General features: G+C 32.9%; 1 protein-coding gene across 4 annotated transcripts in view; it reads left to right on the top strand.

Annotated features, from left to right (window-relative positions):
* Positions 1 to 12,632, top strand: part of PRMT3 (protein arginine methyltransferase 3) — a 122,519-nt gene that overhangs the window by 16,611 nt on the left and 93,276 nt on the right. For all 4 annotated transcript variants that reach the window (XM_032488865.1, XM_032488866.1, XM_032488863.1 and 1 more), the window contains exons 8-9: positions 31 to 96; positions 7,831 to 7,952. In XM_032488865.1, coding sequence (XP_032344756.1) covers positions 31 to 96; positions 7,831 to 7,952 — 188 coding nt within the window. The remainder of the gene's footprint in view (positions 1 to 30; positions 97 to 7,830; positions 7,953 to 12,632) is intronic.

Below are 12,632 nucleotides of genomic sequence, written 5' to 3'. Positions count from 1 at the left end.
AAACACGATGTTCTCCTCTCTCTACCCTAGGACAAAGTACGAACAGAAAGTTACCGCGATTTTATATACCAGAATCCACATATCTTCAAAGACAAGGTGAGTACATAGGCTACAGAACTGTACATTTCACGTGCATCTTGGGCGGCAGAAATTCTAAGTCATCGTTGTGACAGCAGTTGATTTCCTGTACACCGCCTTTATTTCATGGAAGGCTTTTAGGATGCTGCTCTGTGGTACAAGATACTGGTAACAGAAACACTGACTCTTTTAAATTGCAATTCATTAATTACAGTGGCATAGCTTAGTTAAACTTGGCTTATCCATATATTTTTGCATAAACCACATTTTTGATTTATTGTGATTCCTGTTAATCTCACATGTATAAGATAAACCTCGTACCAAAGCACTTTTAATTATTATTTTAGTTCATGTTAGTTAGTTAAAAATCAATAATTCTGAGAAGTTATTGGTAAGTAGGGTCAAATATTGTAAGGTAGAATTTTTTTCATGTGCTTTCTTTTAAAACCTCATTTATTTACCCCTTTATGATATTGTTTATATTTTATAATTAGTCTTAATAGTGCCTCACTCTATTTCAAAGGTGATCTTTCACTGTGTGTGTATTTTGAAATTTGTGTCATTTGTTTTCCCTCCCTTGTGAATTTTTCCATTTTTTCCTTCTTCACTTTCTCCTTCCTTCCCTGTCTACATTGGCATGCTTACCTAAACGTTCAGATTTTCAGTTTGTTCCTCCTTATTGGAAATTAGTTCATTAGTTCAGTCAGGAGTATTATCCACTTATATATTGTTGCTTGAATTTTTTCCCACTCTTTCTACTTCAAGAACGTGTCTCTTGGTAACTCAGGATTTTATAGTTCCCCTTCCACCTCCATTTTAAAAAATACTTCTCTGCAGTTATTTCATGGGCTTCACATGATATTGTAGCAGTGACTGACAACTATTATATGCAGAAAAATCTCTTTTCCTGATTTTTATATTGTTTGGAATATCATAAAGATTGGCTTTTCATTTTCTACATCTGTTTCCTAAGAGCAGTATTTTGCTTGTGATTTAGCTGAGTTGGCCGAAGTATTACCTATCATGAGAGGTTTATGATGATTTGTGTTTCTCTGCTTCTGCTAATTCGCACTCTAGGTGAATAGATTATTTCATTTTTAAAACATTGGTTTTTATCAGTTCTTTAACTTGGCTTTTTTGTATGCTTTTTTATGTTATTTCAGCAGAAACTAAGAATTTTTTTTTATCATTTTTTTATTTGCACTCAAGTGCTGAAACAGTTTAATATCCATCTGAAAAATCACTTTGTTTTCAGGGAAGCAGATATTGTTACTATTAAAAATTTTGCTTTATGTTTATAGTTAGAACATGCCCAGATTTTTATTTAATTCTTTCCTTAATGTGTTGTATAGAAATTAAGCATGTACTAGTTGGGGAATCACTTGTCCTGCCTGGATTCTCAGGAACCAGCCAGGTAATAATTTTGGGCAAGTGGTGAGTCTCTGTGGGCCTCATCTGTGAAATAATTTTTTAAACCTTTCTGCTTCTAAAATTCTATTATTTTTGTTGTTATCACTTTGTTATGTATTATCATTTCCTTTCTTTGAGCCATCTTTTTTTTGATACTTTTTGATGTGAATGCCATAAGAATTTGTTAAGTAAAAAGAAGTTGGAAGTTTCTTTTTCAGTATGCTCCTGAATAGACTTTTGTTTTATATTACATAAGAAAATACTGAAAAGGCATAGGTATTAGTAATCATAAGATTAATTATTGAGAAATTAAATAAATATGAATATTTCTATGGATATAATGCACATTTTACTGAGTTCATAGATCTATATATAGTCACTTTCTGCCTGTAATTTTTTATTTGTAGCAATATTATATAAATATTGTATGTATTATACATTTTTGAGCAAAATACATGACCATGGAAAACTTGTTATGTTTAATTGTTTTGTATTCCATTTACCGGTTTTACTGAAGAGATTAAACCTGCCAAGCCAGAAAAGGGCTTATTAATAAGTTGGGTTATTTTTCCTTAGTGCTTTGCCTAAGATACTTTCATTTAATTTATCAATGTGTAATTAGTTTTGCTTGGCAACTGTGGTTTCTCAAAAGTAGAGTGTAATGTAAAATACCATATGTATCAATTTCTAACCCTTTAAAGCATATTCAGGATATAATTTCCTGTAATTAACAATATTAAATAATCAGGAACTTCCACATTTTTAAATGATTCAGGATACTTTATTATACTATGGCTGCAGATATAGGAAATAATTACCATATATTTAAATAGCATTTGATAATTTATAGAATACTTTCAGGCATGTTGTCTGATTGTCCCTATACAATATACCTATAAGTGGGCATGGCTGGTATTTATCTCCATTTTACACATGAGGAAACTTGAGACCAATTACCAACTGACTCGCTCTGAAATAGACAACTAAAAAACCAAACAAAACCAAAATTAAACAAACAAATAAACAAACATACCTGAGAGTTTTAGTTCTAGTCTAGTGCCCTTAACCCTGTGCTACTACACTTTGAACACCATTATGTTGAAATAGAATGACTAAGTAATTAGAATGAGATTCATTAGTGACATTTTAGTTCACACTGTTTTTCTTATTTTATTTTATTTTATTTTTTTGGTAGAATGGGTGGAGGTAATTAGGTTTTGTTTATTTTTAGAGGAGGTGCTGGGGATTGAACCCAGGACCTTGTGCTTGCTAAGCATGCACTCTACTGCTTAAGCCATACCCCATACCCTACCCCCCGCACTGTTTTTCATATATAGGTCATATGATTTTTGTGTGCCATGACAGAACATGTTCATGAAATTATTTAAATATAATTCTTTTTTTAAATGTATGAAGTTACATGTTTTTCTAAGTTTTATTACCATTGTTTATGTTTGCTTTTATCTCCATTAGACAAATAAATTTCACATCCCAGCAGTAGCTTCTATATCGTATTATATAGTGCATGGCAGTTTTATTTTTGAAAAGGTGCTTGTAACTAAAAATGTGTTCCTTCCTCCTTTTCTTCCCTTCTCCCTCCATCCCTCCCTTCCTGCTTCCTTTCCTTCATTCCTTCCTTAATATTTTTTTAATTCACAAAGCTCCTGTGGAGGCCATATGGTTTCTCAGAGTTAATTTAACTAGGGTGGCACAATCGTGTTATCACTCATTCATAATTAATTTCTATTTGTAGTTCATTGAAGAAATTCACAGTTAGTGCCTTCTTTATGCTTTTGATTATTATCTACAGTTAAAATTGATTTACTTTCTTCTCTCTTTTTTTTCTCTTTAGAAAATGAATCACATACCTTCATCATTTTATAAAATGTTAGTGTATTCTGTTATCATTTCTAACTTTCTTTGATTCTATCAAGTTTTAGTTTATTTACTCAACTACCTAAATCTGAGCTAGTTGTAATAAATAGTATACAATTCAAACTATAATTTAAAGGTAGGCTTTGAAAGCAGATTGACCTGTGTTTGAGTGCTAGCTTTACAAATTACCAGCTGTTTAAACCTAGATCTGTTACTTCCTTTCTCTGAAACTCATGTCCCTTCAGAAAGGATTAAATAAGAATAATATATATGTATATATAGAGAGAGTCTTATAAAAGAGCACATACTCTAATTGGAGTAAATGATACATGTATTTCTGTACTTAGCTTTCATCACTCAGCAATTTTTCTAAGGTAATTTCTTATTAACATTGTTTTAATGGCTCATAAAGCCAATGTCAGATTAATTCATATGTTTTAATTTTTTGTGATAAAATAATGCTGTGTATAAAAGTTTAAAATATTAAAAATCAAATTTTTATGTATGTGAGAATAAATAATAAAATAAATTCCTAGCAATGGACTCTGGGGGTCAGAAAGATTCTACCCTGGACGGTATTAGTGCTGCCAGCTTGACTTTCCGTAAACATTTTAATGGAATATTTTATTATCATTTTATACTATATAATATTCCAATTGGATATACTATAACCGTACTATAAATATATATGCTATGTATTACAGTATTTTCTAGATGTTGCGGTTAATATGTTTTATTTGTGACTTTAAAAAATATTTCATTTTTGTTTGCAATGATGTCGTATAGGTTGCATCTTATAATTTTTGACTTTTTGTGTGTGAAGTGGTCATGTTAAAATGTGCTGAGTCACCCAGACAGGCTGCATGTATAGGACCAGTCAGATTCTCCTATAAAACCATCTGGGCCTCATCCTTCTCAGAGCAACAGAGGAGAAGAGACACTGAGTAGTAGCTTTTTGACAACTAATTAGGCTGTTTAGATTTTTCTCTCTTCTGGAGTCATTTCGGGTAAATTGTATTTTCAAGATGTAATGGAACAGACTCCACAGTAGAGAAGATAAAAGGCATTGGAACAAACTTAAGTAATGTGAAAAATATTAAAAAAAAAAAATCCTGAAGAACATAACAGATGATTTAAACAAATTGAAAGTAATACCGTGTTCTTGCAAAGAAAACTCAAAATAAAATTTTGTCTGTTCCATAAAATAATTTATGTTTTAATTCAATCCCTGTAAAAATGCTAAGACTTTAAAAAATAAAATACAGCCAAGCTGATTCTCTTGTTCTTATGGGAAAATAAACATACAAAATTGTCCAGAAACACTAAAAACAATTTTGCTGTGAAGGTAGACCAGCTTTACTAGATAGAAAAAATTCTATACAGCTTCTGTAATTAGAATAATTACTGGCATGTGATTATATAGATTAATGGAGCAGAATAAAAATCTAGAAATAGACCAATATATGTATACATCTCCAGAGAGATCCCTTCCTCTCCTCTGTCATTTGAGGACACAGCAAGAAGGCATGTCTGTGAACCGCAAAGCAGCCCCTCACCAGAGTCAGCCTGTGCCTTGATCTTAGACTTTCTGGCTTCCAGAACTGTGAGAAATTTGTTGTATATATAAACCACTCAGTTTATGTTATTTTTGTTATAGCAACCTGAATGGATTAAGACAGGGAACTTTAGCATTCACTAAAATTTCTGTGTATATTTTGGTCTGCCCTCATGACCTAATCACCTCCCAGAGAGCCCAGTTTCTAATACCATCACCTTGGGTGTTAGGGTTTCAGCACAGAATTCCAGGAGGCCACATCTGGACCGTAGCAGTCACATATCAAATCGGTGGAGGAAACAGACTATTTAGTAACATGTTGGGATAATTGGTTAGCTATCTGAACAGAAGTTGGAACTATACCTCTTATACCATAGTGTATACCATGATTTTAAAAAAAACTGTATAAATGAAATTATAAATGCACTAGAAGGATATGTGAATGAAATAGGGGAGGATATGGGCTAGTTCTATCTAATTATGACCAAAATCCAGAATCTGTAAAATAAAAGATTAAAGAGTTTGATTGTTAGTAAAGAATTTCTATATAACAAAAATCAATGTAAGCAGACTCAAAAAACAAAAATACATGCTGAGAGAAAATATTGCAAGTCATATCACAGAAGTCTAAACTTACTAAGAACTCCTATTTGATAAGAGTTGATAAGAAAAATTTGATAAGCAAAGGACTGACAAGTTATTGGAAAAATGGAGAAAGGATATAAGTAGATGGTTCACATAGAAAGTACAGCAGATGTTCTTTCAACATGTGGAATGATGCTCAACCTCATGATAATAAAAATGCAAAGAATGGAATGCAAAATGGAAATTAAAACAGGACCAGTATTTCATTATTTTCTACTTGCCAGATTGGCAGAAACCCAAAAGTCTGATTATATGCTCCATGGGCTAGTCTCACCTGTGAGGAAATTGGCACTTACACATTGCTGGTTGGAGTCTTCATGAGTAGAATTGCCCTATGGCAGGTAATTTGGTTATGTCAAGCAGAATTATAAATAACGTACATTCTCTCTGACCCAGTATTTTCAGTGTTTTCAATTCTAGGAATAGATTTATTCTTACACTTCTATAGAGTTATTCATGTGTGAGTGGGGTTAGATGTGAGGTTATTTACAGCACTGACTGTCATAGTAAAATTTCAGAAACTACCTAAATGTCCACAGTAGAGAAATGGATTAGTGGATTATGGTACAGCCATAATATGGAATCCTATACAGCTACGTAAGAGAAAGAAGTTCTCTAAACTAGTATGGAAAGATCTCCAAGTTATATTGTTAAATATAAAAAAAGCGATACGTAGCATGGTAGGTATGATACGCTTCCATTCGTGTAAAAAGGGGAAGGAAAAACACATATAGTATTGCATTGTATAAGCTTGAAAATTCTCTTGAAGGTTAAATAAGAAATATACTTTTTGATGTTTAAACTATGTGAATATATTACCTAGTGAAAAAATAATTGTTGAACAACATAATAGATTATTAATTCTAGTTCTGTTTTTCTTACAGTAGCTTCCTATTATTCAGAATATAACCCAAGGGCTTTATGTGCTCTGACCCCTGCTTAACCTTGATCTCACCTCCAAGCAACCCTTTTCACCCAGCTCAACTATGCTGGCCTTCTTGCTTTGCCTGGAATCTTGTGCCTTGCATTTAATATCCTCCATGGCTAGAAGGCACTTACCCCAGATCTTTGCATGGCAGACTTCCTTTATTTCATTCAGTTCTCTGCTCATACATATTGGAGAAGTATTTGCAGACCTACCTAAAATTCTGAAAGAGTGTATCCTCTCTGCCTTGCTCTGACCTCTGCTCTGGTGGCTGAGTTTTTTTTATAACACCACTATCTGACATTATTCTATATTCTTTGTCTCTCATTATCTATCTCTCCCACAAGATTTGAAGCACCAGTAAGATAGGCACTTGGTCTTGTTTGTTGCTGTACTCCGTCGCCATGATCAGTGCCTGCACTTGGTAATGCTCAGTGCCTGCACTTACTAATGCTCAGTGAATACTTATAGTCAAATACAGAACTAGTTTCATACTTTGGGACAAGTGTATAGGATTTTAGGCCATTGATAATGAAAGACTTGAGGCACTAGTGTTTTCAGTAATTTCTAGTGTATCTCTGAGTATTTTGCTTAAGATGTTTCCTTGGTAATTGTTTTTGTTTTTTACTGTGAGCCAAGTAGGTTTCACTATACTATTCTGGGAAGAACCATATGAAGTTCTTGATTTAGAAATAATTGCTCCCTACCTATCCCCAATAACATCTCAAACTTTGGTTCTTCTTGTTACTTTCACCAGAGATGATGAATATCATTTTTAAAACTTAAATTCTCAAGTTACTGAATTATAGAAGCCAATTTGTTTTTATTGTACATATATTAATAAAATGAGTTTAATATTTAAGTTTGGAAGTGGAAGGGATGTGACAATATTCTCCATCCATGATTCCTTTATAACCATTTTTTAATTGTATTGGATCAGGCTCTCCTGTTTAAGTTAATTCCTGCCACTCAAACTTGAGAAAGCTTATTTCTGTTAAAATTTAGAATTATTAAGCCTTAATTCGAGCATACATACAATAAGGAAATAAAAAATAGGCTACTTTTCTATTAAGAAGTCTATGGAAATTGCTTACTTCATATAAAACATTCTTTAAATTTACATTGTTGCATCTGATTACAGCAGACTATGGCCAAATACACTGTTACGAATTTAAAATTACTCATTATAATGGTATCTTCAGTTTCCCCAAATCGAAATTACCATATTTGATTGGTAAAGTTAAAGTTTTTGTGGTCTGTTCCTAGCCAGAAACATCATAATATATGTGAATAGGATTTAAAGTATTAGCACCTTTTCAGTAACATCTGTTTATTACACCAGGTGGTGTTGGACGTTGGTTGCGGAACTGGAATTCTCTCTATGTTTGCTGCTAAAGCCGGGGCAAAGAAGGTTCTTGGAGTTGATCAGTCTGAAATACTTTACCAGGCAATGGATATCATAAGGTAGATGCATTTTAAGGCTTGATTGAAGATTATTTTTAAATTTGGTGGTTAACAGGTTTTGTCTTTAATAGCTCTCTAATGCAGACCCAAGATACTTGTCTTTTAGTAAAAATTCATTCCAGAGTAATAAGATTTTAAGTTGGGTTGAGCTAGACATGTTTGAGCTATGAATGATCTTTTTACTCTTAATCAATGATAATTATTTTTATATAGTTTTCAGTCCTTCCAATTATGGCTATAAATATGCTAATAATATAAAATTAGAAATCATTGACATGTAGGATAATATTGCTTGAGGACTCTACAAAACTCAACATATCAGTAACATTTCCTTTAGCAAATAGCAATTCGGCTAAAAAGACTTAAGAGTTACCTTTTTCTTTTTGACAACACTAGCCCTTGTACCTTTTCAAATTAAGATCAGTAAATTCCAAAATGGCTACAAATAAGTTGGAGTGGATTTAGTTTATCCTCTAAAAGTTAATTTTATTGTCTAAAAATATTTCCTTTCTTTGAGGAATTAAGTTAGATTAAGGTTAATTGATCAGTAATTGACTTTAAGATCCTAGTAAGAGGGCCTTTATTTGAACTATAATTTACAGAACTAGATTTTGTCAGCCATGTGCTTAACCACAGCACCTTACATTTGGAACTTTGGAGTAATTTCCAGAATAATTTTAATAGCAGGCTTCTCAGTGATTCTTCCCCCCCGCCAGCTATACTGAGATATAATTGACATACAGCATTGTATGAATTTAAGGTATAGGATGTATTGCTTTGATACGTTAATATACTGCAGAATGATTACCACCAGAGCATTTGCTAATCCCTCAATTGTGTAACATGAAATAATTACTATTTCTTTTTTCGTGGTGAAAACATTTAAGATCTACTCTCTTAACTCAACATGCTTACATTAGAATCTCAGCAGTGATTCTTGGATGGTCCTCTCACTGATACGTTCTGTTCTTAAAATTGATTAACATTGATTGTTTCTGATTCATATAAAATTTAAATATAATTAGGTAAAATGTTTAAATTTTTAGATTTAATCACATAATGTAGAAGTATAGTGTTCTGGTTGCGAGCACAAGGTTCGAGTCATACTTGGGTTTGAGTCCTTGCTCTGCCCCTTACCTGTTATTTGAATTTCAGTTAAATTATATCTAACCTCTTTGAAACCTCAGTTGTTTCACTGTCAAAATGAAAATAATAATGACTACCTCATGTGGTTATGAGTAAGATAAACAAGCTGTGAATAAGATATGCACATACATCTCTTTGCCGTGTTGCTTGCCCTGGCACGTACTGGGTATTCAGAAGTTAGCTACTGTTATTATTAACAAGGACCAAATTAGTGTTAATGGAAAAGTTACATTGATCTTGCTTAGATTTTTCATAGTTAGAGGTTTGTGGTTATGGTTTTCATATTGGAGAATATGCATGCATATATGCAGTTCCACAATCTAGTGGAGTTTTTTATTTCTTATTTTGCCATTAAGTACAACATCATCATTTTGGGGGTTCTGTAAAGAGCACCCTCACTTGCTTGTGCTTGTGCATTGCCATCCAAACAGATGTGACAACCACTATCCCAAAGAAGCAGTTGTTCCAGATTATCAAAAATTTATTGGTTGATTGTAAGATTATGGTAAGATATTTCTGTTAGAAGTTCTAACCTTATGAAAGACCATATCCATTTATGTATTTGTCATTTTTTGATTTCTACAGGGTGAGACTAGATATGCTCTCATTTTAATTCCTTTATGGAAAGAAAGGAAAAGGATAGTGGTAACACTCATCTTATTTTGTTTTGTTTTCATTGTATTTCACAGAAACCCTGAATCTTAGTGACTTTTTTAGAAATGTGTTTATACGATGATTATATTCAGATACATTGTGTATAAAATTTAGTGCTGGAGTGTGTGGAACTTTTTTTTTAATTGAAGTACCATCAGTTACAATGTGTCAATTTCTGGTATACAGCACAATGTCCCAGTCATTCATATATATGCATATGTTTGTTTTCATATTCTTTTTCATTAAAGGTTATTACAAGATATTGAACATAGTTCCCTGTGCTATACAGAAGAAGCTTTTTTTAAATCTATTTTTATATATAGTGAGCATATGGAACTTTTGCATGAAAGCATTTATTGAAAATGGCTTAGCACTCAATTTTAGGTACTTCAGTTTAATAATAAAAGTTGCTAACACTGACTTAGTACTTTCTATTGAATTTCTTTTGAGGTAGGCACAAAAACAGTATATTATTATTTTTATCATAGAAATTAAGAAATTGAGGCACAGAGTTTAAGTAACTCTCCCTGTTTGTAGTGGGGCCAGGACTAGATCCTAGGCAGCCTGACTCCGTAGTCTGTCCTCACAGCCAATTTACCATGCTGTGTCTCTATTTAACCGCTTCTAGGGCATGTATTGGTTGCATTCAATAGTTTGCTTTACTTAGAACCTATAGAGTTTAAAAATCAGGGCTTTTTGTTTTGGATAAGCCAACAGTGTTTTCATTTGCCTTTTTTATATTGTGAGAAGTTAGCTCTTTCCATCTCTCCTTTGTCTCCTGTTCAGAACTTTGAAATTTACGCTGTGGAGTGAAACAACCTCTGTTCTTCTGTTTATGAATGTATCTGTGAAAAAATACGCAGGAAACGGTTTATTGTTAGCATCCCCAGCATTTACTGGCTCATTATTCTACCAGTTGAGGAGGCAGAAATGCATACTTTTCTCAGCATCTGGAACCACACGGCTTGATTTCTGATTTTGGCTTTTTGACTAACTAGCTTTATGAGAATGGGCAAATTGCTTAAATTCTTTAACCCTAGTTTTTTCATTTATAAAATGGGGTTGATGGTAGTATCCATCTCACAAGAGTATTACATGGATTGAATCCATTTATGGTGCTTTGCAAAGTGGCTGACATGTCACTGCTTACTAAATGTTAGCAGTAATTATAAAAATATTGATTGATAGTTATAGTGGTATGTTTGGTTTAGAACCAGGACCTCAAATAATACTGTGTTTGGTTGGTGATGTTTCTAAAGTGATCATTTCTTACAGTTATCTCATCAACATATAACGATTCTCTTTTCTGTATTCTTTCTGTTTCATAGTTTCTATTTTATACCATGAAACATCAAGCGTTAGCCAGTTTTATTCTGTATTTACTCTCCTCCCTTGAAGTCTGCTCTCAGCTTCTCTTGTACTTGTGTATAAATGCATATTGGGGCTTTCTGGAACTATCACCGTTGCTGAAAACAGCTCTTCTGATTAGCAGGCTATGTATGAATTGTCTTTAGCAATTCTGAGGCTTCTTTGTCTGTGAGAAATCTATACACAGCAGGATTCCTATAAAACTCCATAAGCTTACATCTATAAAAAAGCACTTTAAATTGTAAAACATGAATGCTTTTCAAATACATGTTTCACTCTTCTTTTAAATATGTTCAACTTACAGTCCTTGAATTGTGTTCAAAATAATGATGAAATAATTTTTATCTTTTCTTTATTTAAAAGATCTAACTTTTCTAAAAAATTGAGTTTAGAATGGAGTAAGTTTTGATTCTAATGTAAACTGACATTTATATTAGGGCTTATTTATAAATCTTATGAATATAAATAAATTATATATATATAAATTAGGGCTTAAGAAGGTGGTCAGGCTTGTGGTTCTGAGGCTGCAGACATGAATAAAGTAGACTGTGGACTTTCAAAGATATTATATTCACAGGGGCAAATAGAACTTAAAGTGATATATGGAAAGAATGAGAAGTTGTTTCTTATTTTCGCTGTCATATTCGAACTCTGCAGTGAATGATCATCTCAGAAACATAAACTTACCTAAGGATAGCAAAGCTATTCAGTTGCCAGACAATTGTATCCAGGGTTCCCCCTCAGGAAGCAGAGGTAGCTTCTGGTAATATTTTCACCATTACTCTGGCTGCCTTTGGTTTCTCATTGACTCAGCCATGGAACAGCTCATTATTCAGACTTCCGGATGTCATTGCAGAGGAGTTTTTATGAGAAGGTTGATCCATCATATGACTATAATGCAGTACTTTCACTCTCAGGATGACATTAAAGATGCCATCTTTTATATTGCCAGAAGAATACTGTTAGAAATGAAACATTCAGAAAAGCCTAAAGAATATTTTGATCTGCTGTCATGTTTGTGTAAGTGTCCTCTAGATTCTAGGACAGGAGCTTTATTTTCTTAATATTTTTATCCCTAACACCTAACAAAATGTCTTATACATGGTGTAGATACTTAGTAAAAGGTTTTTGAGAAGAATAAAGTAACTTAACATAATGATTTTAAAGATGGTGGTATATGTAAGATTTCTAACAAGATCACAAAATACACCAGGTTAAATTCTTGAAGTAAGGGGTGTTCTTCATATTTTGTTTCTAAATTTAATAGGAATATCATAGAAGAGTAAGTTAAAGCTAAATACAACTTTGAACCACCGATGAAGCTAAAATGGTTAGAAAAAAATTGCTACTCCAGAAGCCTTCTAGTGAAGGTAATGAAGGTAATCAAGACACCTTACATGGAAGCTAAATGCATTTTTTTCTCCCACCCTACCACCCCCTTAATTTCCCATCCATTCAGTGGTCCTGTCTTGGGGTTCCCATGACTATGCACTAGTTCAGTGGTTCACTGGA

Source organism: Camelus ferus, chromosome 10 (assembly GCF_009834535.1).
Source record: "Camelus ferus isolate YT-003-E chromosome 10, BCGSAC_Cfer_1.0, whole genome shotgun sequence".
In the NCBI taxonomy this organism is placed as follows: domain Eukaryota; kingdom Metazoa; phylum Chordata; class Mammalia; order Artiodactyla; family Camelidae; genus Camelus; species Camelus ferus.
Note: the sequence above shows the minus strand (reverse complement) of the source record. Positions and strands in the feature narration are given on the sequence as shown.